General features: G+C 41.9%; 2 protein-coding genes across 3 annotated transcripts in view; both read left to right on the plus strand.

Moving 5' to 3' along the window:
* The window catches only part of LOC112071438 (uncharacterized), a 20,535-nt gene extending 14,292 nt beyond the window's left edge, over positions 1 to 6,243 (plus strand). The window contains exons 3-4 of the mRNA XM_024138899.2: positions 3,405 to 3,516; positions 3,799 to 6,243. Of these exons, the coding sequence (XP_023994667.2) occupies positions 3,405 to 3,516; positions 3,799 to 4,751 (1,065 nt within the window). The 3' untranslated portion in view covers positions 4,752 to 6,243. The remainder of the gene's footprint in view (positions 1 to 3,404; positions 3,517 to 3,798) is intronic.
* Positions 6,244 to 13,122: 6,879 nt separating this feature from the next.
* Positions 13,123 to 22,185, plus strand: part of LOC111971287 (uncharacterized) — a 23,837-nt gene continuing 14,774 nt past the window's right edge. For both annotated transcript variants that reach the window (XM_024138893.2, XM_070439394.1), the window contains exon 1: positions 13,123 to 13,600. In XM_024138893.2, the coding sequence (XP_023994661.2) occupies positions 13,342 to 13,600 (259 nt within the window). In that variant the 5' untranslated portion in view covers positions 13,123 to 13,341. The remainder of the gene's footprint in view (positions 13,601 to 22,185) is intronic.

A 22,185-nucleotide genomic window follows, 5' to 3' on the forward strand; every position in this document is an offset into this window, starting at 1 on the left:
TGATTCACGCAGTTTCCTCTGAACAGTTGATGTTGAGATCTGTCTGTTACTTAAACTCTGTGAAGCATTTTTTGGGCTGCAATTTCTGAGGCTGGTAACTCTAATGAACTTATCCTCTGCAGCAGAGGTAACTCTGCATCTCCCTTTGCTGTAGAGGTCCTCATGAGAGCTGTTTCATCATAGCGCTTCATGGTTTTGTGACTGCACTTGAAGAAACGTACAAAGTTCTTGACAGTTTGCGTATTGACTGACCTTCATGGTAAAGTAATGATGGACTGTCGTTTCTCTTTGCTTATTTGACCTGTTCTTGCCATAATATGGACTTGGTCATTTACCAAATAGGGCTATCTTCTGTATTCACCCCTACCTGTTCACAACACAACTGATTGGCTCAAATCCATTAAGAAGAAGAAATTCCACAAATGAACTTTTAACAAGGCACACCTGTTATTGAAATGCTCCAGTGACTACCTCATGAAGCTGGTTGAGAGAATGCCAAGAGTGTGCAAGCTGTCATCAAGGCAAAGGTGGTTACTTTGAAGAATCTCAAATATAAAATATATTTTGATTTGTTTAACACATTTTGGTTACTACATGATTCCATATGTGTTATTTATAGTTTTGATGTCTTTGCTATTATTCTACAATGTAAAAATAGTAAAATAAAGAAAAACCCTGGAATGGGTGTGTGTGGTGTATATATATGCGATTGAAATCATGCGACAATTACATTTATGGAAGCTAGAATCTATCTGCAATATAAAGCTGATCTACCCCCTCAAATGTTTTTAAAGAAATAAAACAAACCGCATACAGTTGACCGGGGAAGCTCTAGCAGGGCAGAAATTTGACTAACTTGCTTGTTGTAAAGGTGGCATACTACAATGGTCCATGTTGAAAGTCACTAAGCTCTTCGGTAATGCCATTAACTCAAGTTTGTCTATTGAGATTGCATGGCTGTGGCTTGATTATACACTGCAACGAGTGTGTTGAAATAGCCAAATCCACTCATTTGAAGGGTGTCACATACTTTGACCATGTAGTGTAGTTGAAGCTTTTTCTTTGAGTAACAAAAATGCATTGAAACTATTAGAACTGTTGCAGTTTGGAGAGGTGTGTGGCCACTTGAGAGACACCAGTTAGACCTCTCACTCAAACCCTTGTAATAGTTTTTTCTTATCTTGCACCTACTCCAAAGTTCCAATGAATATTCTTATTATGTTACTGAATTTATCCAGAGTATTTCAGAATTCTCGTTATGACAAATGCTGTGCAAAGTACAGTAAATGAAAATGCACATAAAATCAACAGTGTCATGTTTGGATTCAATCTTTGTGTCAGGTGAACTGTTATGTCCTTACTTTGGTCTTCTAATTCCATATAATCTCAAAGTGTTCTTCTTCAATTGCTACCATGCTAAATCATATGCTTTGTATAGTATTCTGTTAGAAACATTTCAATTTGGCCCAATTTCAACAAATGTAAGGGTTATCAAGTTGGGACCATGCCATTAAAGACTGTCAAGTAATTATATATACCTTTATTTCAACAAGGAACACAGACTGAGACCAAGGTCTCTTTACAGCTGCCCGCATATACAGTTACACATACAGTTTAGGTACAATGATTAAAAAACGAAACAAGACAACACAAACGATCACAGAAAAAAATACAGCAATAATTTCATTACACACAGGTTATTCTACTAACAGCACAAGAACTTGCATTACCCGAAACAGTACAACAATACAAAAATAAAAATGCTCCAATAAATATTTCAAATGAGCAAGGGGACAATTGTCTCAAGTTTAAGTTTAGTCTGCAGGCTATTCCATAGGCAAGGAGCGTAACAGAAAAGGCAGCCATACCCAACTCTGTGGAAATCGCATGGCCTCAAGGTAGCCATGCTTGAGACCTGGTTTTAGGATTCTAATTCTAATATTGAGACGACGATAAATAAGTAGCTTATTCAAAGTGCTTTATAGACAAACACGAGAGATGTTGTTCTCGTCTCACCCATAATCTATAACAGACATAAAAGTAGCTTGCACAATTTGTATTCTATTTGTAGAGGACAGCATTTCCTGTTTCTATAGAAGAAGCCTAGCTTGATTTTTAGCGTTTACAAAGTCTTCAATATGCATTTTAAAAGACAATTTATCATCCAACCATGTCCTAAGTATGTATATTAGAGACCCGATTAATTCGAGAACCATCTAAGCTCGTAAGTGCAAGTGTTTTTTCAACCAACTTTTTGAACCTATTAAAAAATCATAAAATGTGTTTTCTTTGCATTTAAAACAAGTTTCAGCTGTATAAAAGACCCTTGTAATATCTAAAATCTGTCTCCAATAGTGATAATGCTTGGTCAGCCGTTGAAGCGATAGAGTACATGACAGTGTCATCAGCATATACATGAATTTGACACTTTCTTATCTCATCACCGATATTGTTTATGTAGAGAGTGACAGTAATGGACTAAGATAAACCTGAGGACCCCTTTAACCAACTCCAATGGCTCTGACTGGATGCCGTTGACTTTAACAGCCTGACTTCTATCCTTTAGATAGTCATGAAACCAACGACAGGCATCCAGTCCCAGTCCTATTGACGACAGCTTACCCAAAAGTATCGCATCGTCTACAGTGTCAAAAGCTTTAGATAAATCTATGAACAAGGCAACACACTACTTTCTATTATCTAGGGCATTAGTAATATAATTTACAACACGTACAGTGGCCYTAATAGTACTGTGTTTAGGTCTAAAGTCAGATTGATTACTAGAKAGAGTATTGTTAACAGTTAAAAAATATTGTAGTTGCCTATTTACCAGGGACTCTAGAATTTTTGCCAAACAGGAGAGCTTAGAGATGGGCTGATAATTATCCAATTCACTACCATCACCTCCCTTGAGGAGTGGTAAAACAAAAGCTGTTTTCCAAGATTTAGGAATCTTTCCTACGACAAATGTTTGATTAAAAATATGCGTCACTACACCAGCAATAATAGATGCCGCACACTTGAGTAAATATGGATCCAGATTGTCAGCGCCTAATGATTTCTTAGAATCTATAGCAGATAGTGCAGATAAGATCTTATCTAATCAAAGTAAACTAACATCTCTGCATAGTATKAAATCAGCAAACATGTTTGCATAGTACATTTACATTTAAGTCATTTAGCAGACGCTCTTATCCAGAGCGACTTACAAATTGGAAAGTTCATACATATTCATCCTGGTCCCCCCGTGGGGAATGAACCCACAACCCTGGCGTTGCAAGCGCCATGCTCTACCAACTGAGCCACATAGCCTTCCTTCATTGTCCAATCAGAAGATGCTCTATAGCAGGGTGCTCATATCAAATGTCTTGATCCAACATCCTCTCACTCTGTATCTCTTACAGTCAGTAGACATGGAGGATGGGAAGCCTGATCTGCTGCTGGTAAAAGCAAAGACAATGGAAGARGGACCAGAGAGCATTGATCTGCAGAGTGGACAAAAAATGGGGGAGCAAAGTAAGGGAMAAATGCATATAGCCCATTGTCTTCCGACAGGTAGCATCGCTTCTATGCAAGGCCCATCCCTCATCAGTGCTGGAGGAATCGTCTCACTATCTGACGTAAAACAATGCATATAGTCTCCATACAGTAATGCACCTGGCAATTGTTTTGTTTTTCTTAATTCATAAAATGAAATCAGTACAACTTATGTTTGCATACAAACGCAGACATAATAAATGAACTTGACCAGGTTATTGCCTTAAAAAAAAAAATCTACTTTCTAACCTCTCCCTGCAGGTGGTTGGCTGGAGGATAACAGAGGAGACTGGGCGGCCATCTTGGATTCCCAGACGTGTGCAGCCAATGGCCAAGCGGAGGTCATTGGATGGGACAGTGTCCTCATCTCTGGGCTAGGGAACAACACTGTTAACCATAATCAGAAACAGACAGCCGAAAGKAGGGCGAGGTGTAGATTTGGTCTGCAGGGTCGGGGAGGTGTCCGTATGCGGCTGGAGAGAACAGACACAGACTCGGCTAGCGATGCTCCGTCCTGCTCCTATAGTTGTGATTCAGAGAGACTGATGGCACCTCAGGTTAACCACCTAACAGGTGCTGCCTTCAGCCTGCCTTCTATAGGATCTATCAACTGGAACATGGACCCTGCGACAACACAGACACTCCCTGGCCTTCGTCCTCCTCACACTCTGCTAATGTTAAACCAGACCTCGGACAATGCCAGTGCCTCAACACTAAATGGCTACACAAGCCCGATGACTAATGACAGTAGTAGTAATGCTATCAGTAGATACGGTGGCAAAGAGAAGCACTTCCCGTGTTCATTCTGTGGGAAAGCCTTCAGTTTCTCCAAACAGGTGGAGATCCACAAGAGGATACACACAGGAGAGAAACCATTCAGCTGCCACCTTTGCCAGGCCAGTTTTTCACACTCATCCAGTCTGAAGAGGCACCAGAGGATGCACACAGGGGAGAAACCATTCAGCTGCCACCTGTGCCGGGCCAGTTTTTCCCACTCATTCAACCTGAAGAGGCACCAAAAGGTCCACACAGGGGAGAAACCATACAGCTGTACCCAGTGTGAGAAGAGGTTCTCCCGCCAGCAGCGGCTGAAGATGCACCTGAAGYTCCACACAGGAGAGAGTGCGTTTGCCTGTACGCAGTGCGGGAAGAGGTTCTCAGAGAGGAGCTGCCTCAGGATACACCAGCAGAAAATGCACACGGCCCATGTATAGAGTATAGTGACATCATAATCTAACTGAGCAGCAGCGGTTAGGGAGAGCTCCTCGTAAAATTTTATTATTTTTGTTAAATGATTTTGTATTTAGTGAACAGTTMGGTTGTTTCAATGCAGTGCTGTGTTCTCCACCTCTGGAGATGTTAGTAAATGTTTTTCCTTTGAGAAGATTGTTTGATTTTGAGAGAGATTTTTGAGAGAATGATCAACCTGGCTCTAAAGACTAGCTAGTCTAAGTCATTTTGATCATCTGGCAAGAGGCAACAAGGGCAGGATTGAGGGCCTAGGGCATCAYGACAAGAGAAGGAGGATAAAACAAACAGAAAAAAGGAATTGATTTGGAGGATTTCTAAAGGAAAGACGGTACAAGACATTGGAAAGTCAACCAACAAACAAAAACACACAGGAGAGGTAGGATTGTTCTGGACAATGTAATTGGTGTGTACAGTGTTAATTACACTAAATAGTGCATTATTTAAAACTGTTACATGCATCAGTGGATGCTGGTGAGAGGAGCTATAGGAGGACCGACTCATTGTAATGGCTGGAATGGAACGGTATCAAACATATGGAAACCATGTTTGACACCATTCCTTTATTCCACTCCAGCCATTACAATGAGTTGGTCCTTCTATAGCTCCTCCCGCCAGCCTCCACTGACATGCATCAATATTCAAATTCTAAAAATTACAATGTCAACAGTAGCAGGAGCTTGGCATATTCCATTTGATCTACCAGCAGAAAAAAACTCTGAACATTATAAACAGTATCACAAACTAAAACTGCTGAGGGAAAATCCAGAGACATTGTTGGCTGATTACACCCTAATTGGAGACTCTGTTCACAACGTTGACATCAGCTAAACGCTCGCCCACATGACGCCGTACACGCCATCTGCCAGGTACAGTTGAAACCAGAATTTATCCATGAAGAGCACACTTCTCCTGGGTGCCAGTGGCCAAGTTGGTTAAGAGGCCGAACTGCAGTCAGGTCAAGACCCTGGTGAGGATGACGAGCATGCAGATGAGCTTCCCTGAGARGTTTTCTGACAATTTGTGCAGAAATTCTTRGGTTGTGCAAACCCACAGTTTAATCAGCTGTCCAGGTGGCTGGTCTCAGACCATCCCGCAGGTGAAGAAGCCGGATGTGGAGGTCCTGGGCTCGTGTGGTTACACGTGGTCTGCYGTTGTGAGGGTAGTTGGACGTACTGCCAAATTCTTTAAAAACAACATAGGCAGGTTTTTGGTAGAGAAACGAACATTCAATTCTCTGGCAACAGCTCTGGTGGACATTCCTGCAGTCAGCATGCCAATTGCAAGCTCCCTGTAAAACTTGAGACATTGGTGGCATTGTGTTGTATGAGAGGCCTTTTATTGTCCCCAGCACAAGGTTTTTGATATGCCTTGGCAAAGGAGAAATGCTCACTAACAGGGATGTAAACACATTTTTGCACAAAATTTGAGAGAAATAAACGTTTTGTGCCTATGGAACATTTCTGGGATKTTTTATTCCAGCTCATGAGAAATGGGACCAACAATTTACATGTTGCGTTTATATTTGTGTTCAGTATATTCTTTAAAGAACAAGTTAACTACTGACTTTCAGCATGCATATAGGGAAAGGCACTCAACTTGTACTGCAGTGACTCAGATTACTGATGATTGGCTAAAATAAATGGATAATAAGATGATAGTTGGAGCTGTATTAGATTTCAATGTTGCATTTGATGTTATTGATCATAATTTGTTACTGAAAAACCTCACTTGTTTTGGCTTTACATCACCTGCCATCACATGGTTGGAGAGTTACTTATCCAATAGAACTCAGAGTATTCTTCAATGGTAGCTTCTCTAACATCAGATATGTACAGTGCTGTATCCCTCAGGGCAGTTGCCTTTGGCCGTTACTCAATTTTTACAAATGATTTGCCACTTGTCTAAAAGGACAATGTATGCTGATGATTGCACACTCTACACATCGGCACCTACAGCCAGTAAGCTCACTGAGACTCTTCACAAATAGTTAGTCAGTGTCAGAATGGGAAATTAACAATACACTGGTCATAAATACATCTACAACAAAAAGCATTGTATTTGGTTCAAAGCATTCTCTTAGACCTAAACCTCAACTGAAGTTGTGCATAAAGAGTGTGACCATTGGACGAGTTGAAGAAGCTGAACTACTAGGAGTAACATTGGATGGTCAGTTATCATGGTCAAGTCATATTTGGGCTCCCGAGTGGCGCAGRGGTGTAAGGTGCTGCATCTCAGTGCTCGAGGCGTCACTACAGACACCCTGGTTTGAATCCAGGCTGTATCACAACCGGCCATGATTGAGAGTCCCATAGGGCGGTGCACAATTGGCCCAGCGTCGTCCGGGTTTGGCCGGTGTAGACTGTCATTAAAAATAAGAATTTGTTCTTAACTGACTTGCCTAGTTAAATAAGGGTTAAAAAAAATATATACACTATCATTCAAACGTTTGGGGTCACTTAGAAATGTCCTTGTTTTTGAAAGAAAKGCGCATTTTTTGKAGGCCAGCATCCCGGAGTCGCCTCTTCACTGTTGACGTTGAGACTAGTGTTTTGCGGGTACTATTTAATGAAGCTGCCAGTTGAGGATTTGTAAGGCGTCTGTTTCTCAAATTAGACACGCTAATGTACTTGTCTTCTTGCTCAGTTGTGCACAGGGGCCTCCCACTCCTCTTTCTATTCTGGTTAGGGCCAGTTTGCGCTGTTCTGTGAAGGGGAGTAGTACACAGCGTTTGTACGAGATCTTCAGTTTCTTGTATTCTCACATGGAATAGCTTTCATTTCTCAGAACAAGAATAGACTGACGAGTTTCAGAGAAAGTAATTTTGTTTCTGGCCATTTTGAGCCTGTAATCGAACCCCACAAATGCTGATGCTCCAGATCCTCAACTAGTCTAAAGAAGGCCAGTTTTATTGCTTCTTTAAATCAGAACAACCGTTTTCAGCTGTGCTAACATAATTGCAAAAGGTTTTCTAATGATCAATTAGCCTTTTAAAATTATCAACTTGATTAGCTAACACAACGTGCCATTGGAACACAGGAGTGATGGTTGCTGATAATGGACATTCTGTACACCTATGTAGATATTCCATAAAAAATCTTGCATTCCAGCTACAATAGTCATTTACAACATTAACAATACCTACACTGTAATTCTGATCAATTTGATGTTATTTTAAATGGACAAAAAATGTGCTTTTTATTAAAAAACAAGAACATTTCTAAGTGACCCCAAACTTTTGAACGGTAGTGTATATATATTGACAAAGTTGTTGTGAAGATGGGGAGAGGTATGTATGTATGTAATAAAAACATGTTCTGCGTTATTGAACAAAGATCAACTGTACTATTGTTCAGGCTTTGATCTTGTCCATCTTGATTACTGTCAGGTATATGGTCAGGTGCAGTAAAGAAAGACCTAGCAAAGCTGCAGCTGGCTCAAAACAAAGCAGCACGCCTTGCCCTTAACTTCACACACAGAACTAACATAACAGCATGCATGATAGTCTGTCATGGTTGAGAAGAAATTGACTACTTCTCTTCTAGTCCTTTTAATAACATTGTGTGTTGAATGCCTAAACACTTGTATAATCTATTTGCATACACTTCAAACAGACATACATACCCCACCAGACACACCACTATGGTTTCTTCACAGTACCAAACGAAAAACAATTTAATGCGTTGCTCAGTTATGTATAGAGCCATGTCATCGTGGAATGCATTAAAAAAACATATTGTATCACAGCGCCTCTCCTCTTTCTAAAAATCTAATTTAACTGTGCTGTATATAAGAATATGAATATTTTAATAGTATTTTTGTGTCTCTTGGTATCTTCCCTATATATACAGTGCCTTCAGAAAGATTTCAGACCCTTGACTTTTTACACATTTTGTACGTTACAGCCTTATTCTAAAATGCATTAAAAAAACAAAAAACATCCTCAGCAATCTACACGCAATACCCATAATGACAAAGTGAGAACAGATTTTCATATATTTTTGCAAATGTATTAAAAAAAAAGTAAAAGGATGCAGATCCTTTGCTATGAGCCTCGAAATTGAGCTCAGGTGCATCCTGTTCCATTGATCATCCTTGAGATGTTCCTACAACTTGATTGAGGCCACTTTGTAAATTCTATTGATTGGACCTGATTAGAAAAGGCAAGCCACGAGGTTGGAGGAATTGTCCGTAGAGCTCCGAGACAGGAAGGGTACCAAAATATTTCTGTAGCATTGAAGATCCCCAAGGACACGGTGGCCTTCATCATTCTTAATGCAAGAAGTTTGAACCACCAAGACTCTTCCTAGAGCTGGCCGCCCGGCCAAACTGAGCAATCGTGCGAAAAAAGCCTTGGTCAGGGATGTGACCAAGAACCATGGTCATTCTGATAGAGGCTCTAGAGTTCCTTTGTATTGATGGAGAACCTTCCAGAAGGACAACCATCTCTGCAGCACTCCACCAGTCGGCCTTTATGGTAGAGTGGCCAGACAGACCACTCCTCAGTAAAAAGCACATGACAGCCCGCTTGGAGGAAACCTGGCACCATCCCTACGGTGAAGCATTGTGGTGGCAGCATCATGCTGTGGAGTATTTTCTAGCAGCAGAGACTGGGGAGACTAGTCAGGATCGAGGCGAAGATAAACAGAGCAAAGTACAGAGAGATCCTTGATGAAAACCTGCTCCAGAGCACTCAGGACCTCGAACGGCGAAGTCACCTTCCAACAGGACAACGACGCTAAGCACACAGCCAAGTCAACGCTTTGGACAAGTCTCTGAAATTCCTTGAGTGGCCTAGCAGAGCCCGGACTTGAACCCGATCTAACATCTCTGGAGACCTGAAAGTAGCTGTTGACAGCAACGCTCCCCAACAAACCTGACAGAGCTTGAGAGGATCTCCACCAGAGAAGAATTGGAGAAACTTCCCAAATACAGGTGTGCCAAGCTTGTAGCGTCATACCCAAGAAGACTCAATACTGTAATCGCTGCCAAAGGTGCTTCAACAAAGAACTGAGTAAAGGGTCTGACTATTTCCATTTAGTTATTTTAATAAATTAGCAAAAAATTCTAAAAGCCTATTTTTMCTTTGTCATTATGGGGTATTGTGTGTAGATTGATGAGGGGGGAAAACAATTGAATCAATTTCAGAATAAGGCTGTAATGTAACAAAATGTGGGAAAGGTCAAGGGGTCGGAATACTTTCAGAAGGCACTCTAATTCTTACGTTTTCATTTTTGGTTTTTGTTGAATGTAATAACTTATGTAGTTCTTGTCTATTACAGTTCTGTACTTTGTCATGTATTTGTATGTTTTATGTGGACCCCAGGAAGAGTAGCTGATGCATGTGCAGTAGCTAATCGGGATCCTAATAAACTAAACATGTAATGTATTACTAGTTAGTTTGTTTGTAGTTAATTCTGTTGTATTTGGATGTAGTAGGAAACTAGATGAGGTGAACTGAGGAAAGAATGAGTATGATAAGGCAGAGTAGATGATATGGTGATAGCCGGGGGGCTTTACTTGGCTCATCGTGCTCTAGCGACTCCTTGTGGCAGACCGGGCGCCTGCAGGCTGACAGCGGTCGTCAGTTGAGCGGTGTTTCCTCCGACACATTGGTGCAGCTGGCTTCCGGGTTAAGCGGGCGGGTGTTAAGAAGCGCAGTTTAGTGGGTCATGTTTCGGAGGACGCATGACTTTACCTTCACCTCTCCAGAGTCCGTTGTGGAGTTGCAGCGATGATACAAGATCGTAATTGGATATCACAAAATTGGGGAGAAAAAGGGGGTAAACAAAATAAAATGATAAGCATTGTCTGTACAGTAAAATGCTGTAAATGACGTCAAGAGCTCAGGCTCTGCGCTTCACAGCGCTGGATGGGTTTTGAATGACAGCTGTTCTAAACTTGAGCACCACACGCGACAAGAAGTTGCCCCCATCCCTCCCGCTAATTGGGCAACTTTTGCTGATTTTTTGTTTGAGGGAAATGCTGTGAATTAAGAGGTCTCAATGTATTCTGAAAGATGAGACGTTGAGGATTATAATAAATACTGCTTTGATYTCATACWAGCAAGTCAAAAACCTGTGAGTCCAGACGTGCTCTTCACATTTCCAAGTCATCAAATTCATGTCATAAACACTGTGAACATTTATGATCACTATGTTTGATGTACATTTACTAGATGACATGGCATCATACCCTGGGTTGTTCTGAACAGAATYAGTCTGTCTATTGTGAAGAAAATGTGTCACGAAACACGCACCTGAATGCACCCATGACTCCTTTCTATATCTATACAATTACAACCCGTTTCTCTGAATTGCCCTGTGAAACCTTAACACTAAGATTGTACCCTARAACTTAGCTAGTCATGTTGGCAATAGAACAAGCTTTCAAATGAKCTGACCCAGACTGAAATATAAAATGGGCTGTTTTTGGATAGCATAAAKAACAGRAATTGTGTGATGTCGGGGATGCAGGGCTGTGTTCCAAACAAAACAACTACAAGTCTCCTTGCTCTAGTTCCTCAACGGCACAGCTAGGAGAGCTAAAAAAAAAAAGCACCTCATAGTTGACGACTTTGTGTCATGAAAGTGCARACTTTGGAGAGATGTGTGGCCGCTTGGAGTCACCAGTTAGTCCTCACTTAAACCCTTGTCATTTTTTGGTCTTATGTTGCACTTACCCCACATTTTCCAGGAATATTCTTATCGTGTRAATGAATGTATCCAGAGTATTTTCAGATTTCGTTATCAACAAATGCGGTGAAAAGTGCAGTAAATGTAAAAACTGTAATTTTGAGTCTTGTATCACGTGAAATGTTGTGTCCAACTTTGGCCTGATAATGTTCCTATAAGCTCCTAACTGTTCCCCTRTTAATTGCTTATGCATATGCTTTTCATATTTATTCTGTAAGAAACACCTCCCTGACTGAGGCTCCAGTCAAGGATCCAGTCTGCAGCCCAAACCCTTCTCTTCACAGTCTCAGTGCAGGGATGGAGCTGATAGAGGAGCTGATATGATACAAACACTGCAGTATCCATGATGAACAGAGCAGGTCACCCTGGGCTTCAGCCTTCACAGAGCGAGGTGGAAGACCCTCCTGGCGGTAGTCTATCAGCAAGTCTGTCTTCTCCTTCAGGATCTCATCTGGTGACTGGGTTCATAGAAAGCCTGGGCCTGGGTCTAGRCTTCCTCAACTACCTCATGGTTAKCCCACCAATACAGACAGGGTCAGGATGGACATTCACCACAAGAGTTACCTAGCCTATAACACAGTACACACAATCCCAACAACACCCAAACAATGGCTAGAGGTCAAGGAGGGAGCTCAAACACTACCGGCTTCTACCTCCTCTSGTGTCATAACATGGGAGGCCGAATATTAGGAAGGACGCTGACAAGCCGTACGCCTGCCTCACATGTGTGGGAAGCGCTTCGCTAAGGTGAAATATGTGAAGCTGCACCAGACCGTTCACACCAAGAAGAGGCCCTTAAAGTGAGCTGTTACAAGAATTTCTCCTTCCTACTGAGTAACCTTATCAGACATAGGAGTGTCCACAACGGGGGGAAATTGCAGCAGTGTGGGTTATGCTTTACGCAGGGAATATCTGGATACCATTCTTTGGTTTTATAGTTATCATGTGAAGTGTCTTGGGTTATGAGGGTTTTTGTGACTACTAAATCCRTRAGTTGAGCATCTGGGTATGCTCACATGATACGGACTTGTTGTTTGGTGTGCTGGCATAGCTGAAACACTGATATTAAAGTGTAACACTATATTCCCCTCTGAATTTGGTTTTGCCTATGTTCTATTCATAACAAATATGTCCTTCTTTATAACACCTTAATAACCCATTATTTTTAGATCATTTATGGTACTTWTTTCTAAGCAAGTCGGCTCTGAGCTTGAAAGATACTGATCATGAATAGGTTTTATGTGTAATCAAAGATGCTGGATAAATGAAGATAATTCACTCAGGCAGTTTACCATAGAAAAAAATGGTTGTTACTGTCTACTTAACGGGGTGGCTCCCATAGACAATGAGATTGCATCTGGGTCTGGCCTACTTCATTGACTTACATTGAAACAGAAACAATGAGTGAGTGGGTGGGATGGTTGTCTAGAAGGGCCACAGCAATTTGAACGGTCATCCAACTCGGAATTCCAACTCGGCCCTCTTTCTCGAGCTCCGACTTGAAAATCACTGACGTCAGGATTTGACCTCGTATTTTTCCGAGATCCCAGTTATTTTGAACGCAAGATAAGAACAGCGCACATACACGTTTTATTTAGTCACGCCCTTTGAGCTATGACGCCAACCAATAACATCCTTTCTCTTCAGTATTAACCCAAGTAAATAATGACCAAGAACAATTTCCATGTTAMCGGTTTTATTGTTGTTATTTAGACCTTTATTAAACACCATGGAACTGAATATATGATRAATTTAACTGCACAGCATCACATACTTACCCCATGTAGTCTTTAATTCGCGTTGGAGACAGGACTTGGTTGATACGCGTTATACGCTTGCTAGCTGCTAACGTTAGCTAACAATGGCTAACTTTATGGTTTTTCACACTCAAATAGCCTCCATCATGGAGGTGCTAGCGAATGCGGCCGTGGCAYATATKTGTAAACTCGTAGACGACGACTATGCAGTGTTTCGTTTGGAAATAACTCAAAGCCAGAAAGAAAACAGGGAATTGCGGAGGARACTTCAACTACTGGAACGGAACGTGGCACGGGAACGTGCAGAGAAGACAACGCAGGAGCGCGTGCTCGCCAGTCGTCTCAGTAGACGAATGGCAAGAGGTACATTTTGCAAGGAGCTGTCTCCCCATTCCCCTGAATTTCCCGATAATCACACTCAATTTAAAGAATGCGATGCATGGAACATAATAAATCAATAAATAGTATACCAATAAGTTATGGTAYGTGTTACCTTACACCCTTGCCAATTGTAGACAGAAGGTTTCCATCRAATTAGCGACAGATTTTCATGCAAATGTTCAAAAAAATAAGCCTAAAGAAAATATGCGCATTTTCCCAACACTATCTTGTTTCCATCCAGTTTMTATGCGAGTAAAGTCATAGATCTACCATATAAAAAATAAAATAATGACCGCTGTGATTACCAACAGATAATTTGTTATTTTGACATGGTGGGATCTTTTTGTGTCGGTAAAATTTATTATTGTCGAAATCGCGGTGGTACGCCATTATTTATTTTTATTTTACCGTTATTTTAACAGGTAAATTGACTGAGAACACGTTCTCATTTACAGCGCAGATCGTGATATAATAACCATCATATCGAGGTAAACTTGGAGTCACGCAAAGATATGGTGTGGTCCTCCCACTAGAACTCAGGAAACCATGCAGTTTATTAGGCTACAGATGAAATAAATTCACACGGTGGTGAAAGTGCACGGTGATGAGCTTGATGCTGCTTTACAATAAATATCGAGGGTCTTATTCTGGTGTTGTGGTGATCCATGCTTGACTGCCGTTTGCCAAATACACATTTTCTTGCACTGTATATGTGTTAACTGGAGTGCACGTACCTAGACCAGAGTAGMCAAATTTACTATTTAAAGCAAAAGTTTCTGTGACAAAACTATCGGTAGAGTTGAAAAGGTGATGTAAACATATTGAASGTTAGATTTTTATTCAGTACATATAAACTTACACTTACGAAAAAGTACATTGTGTGCACTTATCACGCACAGATTTTTATCCACGACAAGTTCATTTGGTGGAAACATCACTGGTGGGAAAATGCGCATATTTTCTTTTTGCGGGTTCTAGAATAATCTTTTGCCAATTTGATGGAAATTTAGCTACTGGTGTGTTTCCACCAAACTGACTTTCTTGCTGATAAAAATAAGTCCGTGATGACATGGTACACACAAAATGTACTTGCATTAAATAGCAAATGTGCCTACTCTGGTCTTGGCAAGTGCAGCCCAGGGCTTCCCAAACTCAGTCCTGGGGCCCATGGTGCATGTTTTGTTATTTTGCCCTAGCTCTAAACAGCGATTCAAATAATCAAAGCTTGATGAGAGTTGGGTATTTGAATCAGCTGTGTAGTGCTAGGGAAAAACAAAACGTGCACCACCACGGTGCACTCTGTTCACAACATTGACATCAGCAAACCGGCTTGCCCACACGACGCCATACACGCTGTCTGCCTTCTGCCCGGTACAGTTGAAACTGGGATTCATCCATGAGGAGCACAATTCTCCAACGTGCCACTGGCCATCGAAGGTGTGCATTTGCCCACTGAAGTCCATTACAACGCCAAACTGCAGTCAGGTCAAGACCCTGGTGAGGACGACGAGCACGCAGATGAGCTTCCCTGAGATGGTTTCTGACAGCTTGTGCAGAAACGATCCCGCAGGTGAAGATGCCAAATGTGAAGGGGCTGGGCTGGCGTGGTTACACATGGTCTGCGGTTGTGGGGCCGGTTGGACATACTGCCAAAATTCTCTAAAATGACATTGGAGGCGGCTTATGGTAGAGAAATGAACATTAAATTCTCTGGCAACAGCTCTTGTGGACATTCCTGCAGTCAGCATACTAATTGCATGCTGCCTCAACTTGAGACATCTGTGGAATTGTGTTGTGACAAAACTGCACATTTGAGTGCATAGTAAAGGGTTGACTATTCCATTTAGTTATTTTAATAAATTAGCAAAAAAATCTAAAAGCCTATTTTTGCTTGTCATTATGGGTAGTGTGTAGATTGATGAGGGGAAAACAATTGAATCAATTTCAGAATAAGGCGTAATGATAACAAAATGTGAAAGGCAAGGGGTCGGATACTTTCAGAAGGCACTCTAATATTCTTACGTTTTCATTTTGGTTTTTGTTGAATGTAATAACTTATAATGTGTCTTGTCTATTACAGTTCTGTACTTTGTCATGTATTTGGATGTTTTAGGTGACCGCAGGAAGAGTAGCTGATGCATGTGCAGTAGCTATCGGATCCTAATAAACTAAACCTGTAATGTATATACTAGTTAGTTTGTTGTAGTTAATTCTGTGTATTTGGATGTAGTAGGAAACTAGAGTGAGGGAACTGAGGAAAGAATGAGTATGATAAGGCCAGAGTAGATGATATGGTGATAGCGCGGGGCTTACTTGCTCATCGTGCTCTAGCGACTCTTGTGGAGCACCGGCGCCTGCAGGCTGACAGGGTCAGTTGAGCTGGTGTTTCTTCCGACACATTGGTAGCTGGCTTCCGGTTAAGCGGCGGTGTTAAGAAGCGCAGTTTAGTGGGTCATGCTTCGGGACGCACCATGACTTTACCTTCACCTCTAGAGTCCGTTGTGGAGTTGCAGCGATGATCAAGATCGTAATTGGATATACAAAATTGGGGCAGATAAAAAGGGGGTAAACAAAATAAAATGATAAGCATTGTCTGACAGTAAAATGCTGTAAATGACGTCAAGACGTCAGCCTCTGCGCTTCACAGCGCTGGATGGGTTTGAATGACAGCTGTTCAACTTGAGCACCACACGCGACAGGAAGTTGCCCCCATCCTCTCCCGCTAATGGGGCAACTTTTGCTGATTTGTTTGTTTGAGGGAAATGCTGTGATTAAGAGGTCTCAATGTATTCTGAAAGATGAGACGTGAGGATTATAATAAATACTGCTTTATATCATACAAGAAGCTCAAAAACCTGTGGTCCAGACGTGCTCTCTCACATTTCCATGTCATCAAATTCATGTCATAAACACTGAACATATGATCACTAGTTTGATACATTTACTTAGATGACAGAGATCATACCGGTTGTCTGAACAGAAAAGTCTGTCTATTGTGAAGAAAATGTGTCACGAAACACGCACCTGAATGCACCCATGACTCCTTTTATTCTATACAATACAACCCGTTTCTCTGAATTGCCTGTAAACCTTAACACTAAGATGTTACCTACTAATTAGCTAGTCATGTTGCAATAGTAACAAGCTTTCAAATGAAGACCCAGACTGAAATAAAAATGGGCTGTTTTTGATAGCATAAACAACAGAATGTGTGATGTCGGGATGCAGGCGTGTGTCCAAACAAACAACTACAAGTCTCCTTGCTCTAGTTCCTCAACGCGGCAGCTAGGAGAGCTAAAAAAAAAAAGCACCTCATAGTTGACGACTTTGTGTCATGAAAGTGCACACTTGGAGAGATGTGTGCCGCTTGGAGTCACCAGTTAGTCCTCACTTAAACCCTTGTCATTTTTGGTCTATGTTGCACCTACCCCCACATTTTCCAGGATATTCTTATCGTGTTAATGAATGTATCCAGAGTATTTCAGATTACGTTCATCAACAAAAGGTGAAAGTGCAGTAAATGTAAAAACTGTAATTGAGTCTTGTATCACGTGAAATGTTGTGTCCAACTTTGCCTGATAATGTTCCTATAAGCTCCTAACTGTTCCCCTCTTAATTGCTTATGCATATGCTTTTCATATTTTTGTAAGAAACACCTCCCTGACTGAGCTCCAGTCAAGGATCCAGTCTGCAGCCCAAACCCTTCTTCTTCACAGTCTCAGTGCAGGGATGGAGCTGATAGAAGGAGCTGAATATGACAACACTGCAGTATCATGATGAACAGAGCAGGTCACCCTGGGCTTCAGCCTTCACAGAGCGAGGTGGAAGACCCCTGGCGTAGTCTATCAGCAAGTCTGTCTTCTCCTTCAGATCTCATCTGTGACTGGGTTCATAGAAAGCCTGGGCTGGTCTAGCCTTCCTCAACTACCTCATGGTTACCCCCAATACAGACAGGGTCAGGATGGACATTCACACAAGATTCCTAGCCTATAACACATAACACACAATCCAACAACACCAAACAATGGCTAGAGTCAAGGAGGAGCTCAAACACTACCGCTTCTACCTCCTCGTGTCATAACATGGGAGGCCGAATATTAGAAGGACGCTGACAAGCCGTACGCCTGCCTCACGTGTGGGAAGCGTCTCGCTAAGGTGAAATATGTGAAGCTGCACCAGACCGTTCACACCAAGAAGAGGCCCTTAAAGTGAGCTGTTACAAGAATTCTCCTTCCTACTGAGTAACCTTATCAGACATAGGAGTCACAACGGGGGGAAATTGCAGCAGTGTGGGTTATGCTTACGCAGGAATATCTGATGACCATTCTTGGTTTTATAGTTATCATGTGAAGTGTCTGGGTATGAGGGTTTTGTGACTACTAAATTCAGTTGAGCATCTGGGTATGCTCACATGATACGGACTTGTTGTTTGGTGTGCTGCATAGCTGAAACACTGATATAAGTGTACACTATATTCCCTCTGAATTTGGTTTGCCTATGTATTCATAACAAATATGTCCTTTATAACACCTTAATAACCATATTTTAGATCATTTATGGTACTTTTTCTAAGCAAGTCGGCTCTGAGCTTGAAAGATACTGATCATGAATAGGTTTATGTGTAATCAAAGATGCTGGATAAATGAAGATAATTCACTCAGGCAGTTTCCATAGAAAAAAATGGTTGTTATCTCTACTTAACGGGGTGCTCCCATAGACAATGATTGCATCTGGGTCTGGCCTACTTCATTGACTTACATTGAAACAGAAACAATGAGTGAGTGGGTGGGTGTGTTGTCTAGAAGGGCCACAGATTTGAACGGTCATCCAACTCGGCCCTCTTTCTCGAGCTCCGACTTGACGAAATCACTGACGTCAGGATTTGACCTCGTATTTTTCCGAGATCCCAGTTATTTTGAACGCAGATAAGACAGCGCACATACACGTTTTATTTAGTCACGCCCTTTGAGCTATGACGCAACCAATAACATCCTTTCTCTTCAGTATTACCCAAGTAAATAATGCCAAGAACAATTTCCATGTTAGCGGTTTATTGTTGTTATTTGAGACCTTTATTAACACCATGGAACTGAATATATGATAATTTAACTGCACAGCACACATACTTACCCATGTAGTCTTTAATTCGCGTTGGAGACAGGACTTGGTTGATACGCGTTATACGCTTGCTAGCTGCTAACGTTAGCTAACAATGGCTAACTTTATGGTTTTTCACACTCAAATAGCCTCCATCATGGAGGTGCTAGCGAAGTCGCCGTGGCAGATATTGTAAATCGTAGACGACGACTATGCAGTGTTTCGTTTGGAAATAACTCAAAGCCAGAAAGAAAACAGGGAATTGCGGAGGAACTTCAAACTCTGGAACGGAACGTGGCACGGGAACGTGCAGAGAAGACAACGCAGGAGGCGCGTGCTCGCCAGTCGTCTCAGTAGACGAATGGCAAGAGTACATTTGCAAGGAGCTGTCTCCCCATTCCCTGAATTTCCATATCACACTCAATTTAAAGATGCGATGCATGGAACATAAAAATCAATAAATAGTATACAATAAGTATGGTATGTTACCTTACACCCTTGCCAATTGTAAGAGAAGGTCCATCAATATCAAACGATTCATGCAAATGTTCAAAAAAATAAGCCTAAAGAAAATATGCGCCATTTTCCAACACTATCTTGTTTCCATCCAGTTTTATGCGAGTAAAGTCATAGATCTACCATATAAAATAAAATAATGACCTGTGTGATTTACCAACACAATAATGTTATTTTGACATGGTGGGATTTTTTTGTGTCGGTAAAATTATATAGCGAAATCGCGGTGGTACGCACTATTATTATTTTTTATTTTTATCGTTATTTTAACAGGTAAATTGACTGAGAACACGTTTCATTACAGCGCAGATCGTGATATAAAACCATCATATCGAGGTAAATTGGAGCACGCAAAGAGTGGGTTCCTCCAAGAATCAGGAAACCATGCAGTTTATTAGGCTACAGATGAAATAAATTCACACGTGGTGTGAAAGTGCACGGTGATGAGCTTGATGCTGCTTTACAATAAATATCGAGGGTCTTATTCTGGTGTTGTGGTGATCCATGCTTGACTGCGTAATACACATTTTCTTGCACTGTTATGTGTTACTGGAGTGCACGTACCTAGACCAGAGTAGCAAATTTACTATTTAAAGCAAAGTTTCTGTGACAAAACTGGAAGTTGAAAAGGTGATGTAAACATTTGAAGTTAGATTTTTATTCAGTACATATAAACTTACACTTACGAAAAAGATGCACTTGTGTGACATCACACGCACAGATTTTATCCACGACAAGTTAATTTGTGGAACATCACTGTGGGAAATGCGCATATTTTCTTTGCGGTTAGAATAATCTTTTGCCAATTGGATGGAAATTAGCTACTGTGGTGTTCCACCAAACTGACTTTCTTGCTGATAAAAATAAGTCCGTGAGGACATGTACACACAAAATGTACTGCATTAAATAGCAAATGTGCCCTACCTCGGTCTTGCAAGTGCAGCCCAGGCTATACTCAGTCCTGGGCCACATATGCTGGTGCATGTTTTGGTTATTTGTGTCCGCTAGCTCTCAGAACATGCTGAGTTTTAATACTCAACAAGAGGCCTTTGCAGTGATCAGTTGGGTATTTGAACAGGCGTGTGTAGTGCTAGGTGGAAAAACCAAAACGTGCACCACCGAGGTGCACTCTGCTTCATCAACATTGACATCAAGCTAAACCGCTTGCCCACACGACGGCCATACAACGCTGTCCTGCCTTCGGTGCCCGGTATCAGTTCTGGAAGACCTAGGGGATGCATTCATCCATGAGGACATGAGAGGATCGCTTCATTGACCCAGTTGGAGCCTACTTGCAGCCCTATCATGAGGGCTTGTCTATTTTGACATACGGATGATGAAGTCAACTAGATGTCAATACGTGCAGATCTCCACAGATGAGTTACGTGACCCAGTGGGATGATACACTAGAAGGAGCATCGTGCCATATGGATTATCACGGAATGGACTTCGGCCATTGGATTTATCATCATTGGAGGCATTTTGCCACTGGCAAGCATTGCACATCGGAGCTTTGCATCTTCGTGAGGAATGAGTTTATGGCGACAACTAGTAGCATGAAACGATCCCTGCAGTGAAGAAGCCCAAATTGAAGAGGCGTCGGGTCTTGCGGTGGTTTAACGACATGTCGTTAGCGGTATGTGGGGCTGGTTGGGACGTCATTACTGGAGAGCCGAGATTACTAATAACGGACAATCCATGAAGGCGGCCTTATGGTGAGGATGGTCCTGTGGAAACGTAAACATAATACTCTGGCAAAGCTCTTGTGGTACATCGCTACTCAGCAGTCAGCACAATGTCAAGCCTGCACTCACTTGCGACATCGGTGGAATTGTGCCTGTGACAAAAGGGATGAGCCCACTTTGAGTGCATGAATAATGACCTACTTGGTAGAGGACAGCTCTTGATATGGACACACCGTGGAGCTGGCTGCAAGGTGTGAATGGAGGTTCGATCTTGAGAGAGAAAGACTAGCACGACCCATTCTAAAATCGAGCGTGATGGTACTGTAGTGACCTGTAGCACACTGCGGGCCGACAGAGGAAAGGTACAGAGCCGTGCTATGTTTGTGCGATATGGAACGACAAGATGCAGCTTACGATACTAGTGGAGTTTGTCATATATTGTTCAGCCGTGGAAACATGGGCAACAAGCTTGGCATGGAAGTGATAACTGTTTCCTGGAGTCGAGAGGTGTAGAATAACGGTAATCAACTGGAAACCTTATAATGTATTGACGCTGGTCCGGCCATTTCTCACATTTAGCTTCTCTGTGGCTTTTGATGTGCTGTCACTCTATATTGAGTTTGGCGTCCACGAAGTGCGAGGAGTAGTGTGGAGTTACGGGTGGCAATAACCTGTACCATGTTTTGGTCTCATAAGGTTGTTGTTTAGAACATGCATGAGCTTTTGGGCCGTAGGTAGCTAGGTTTCCCTCGTCGCACACTCAGAGGCAGCTGAGTGTCTTCCTGCAGAGTTACGTTACACTCTGATTTGGGAGGACCCTCATTTAGGCACGCCTTTTTCCATTGTGTGTTGTGTGATGTTCTGTGTTAGTTTCACATCTTCAGCGCGACACTTTTCAGGTTTCGCGGTTAGTAACATGTGGGAGTTTCCATTCTTTCACTATGTTTTCTGTTATCCTTATCTTGTGTTCTGACGGCCGCCAATTTTTCTACTCGTGAAATATCCCTAGTATCATGGAACACCTTACCTCACGCAACATAATATGGTTCTGCGGTTCTTCATACTCCTCGTCTGTAGAGAGGAGGAAAACGTTACAGTATTAAATGATTACATAAGACGATAAGTTACCGGCTATAGGCCATAACAAGAGCATCTTCACGGTGGTTGGACTTCTGACTTCTAGTGTGGAAGGGTGGGTGTATTACGACTGCTGCTTTTGGCTGCCGTGCACGCAGTCTTTTAGTCGTCATGTACTCCTGGGTGGTTGCA

This window comes from Salvelinus sp. IW2-2015, unplaced genomic scaffold (genome assembly GCF_002910315.2).
Source record: "Salvelinus sp. IW2-2015 unplaced genomic scaffold, ASM291031v2 Un_scaffold1615, whole genome shotgun sequence".
Classification (NCBI taxonomy): domain Eukaryota; kingdom Metazoa; phylum Chordata; class Actinopteri; order Salmoniformes; family Salmonidae; genus Salvelinus; species Salvelinus sp. IW2-2015.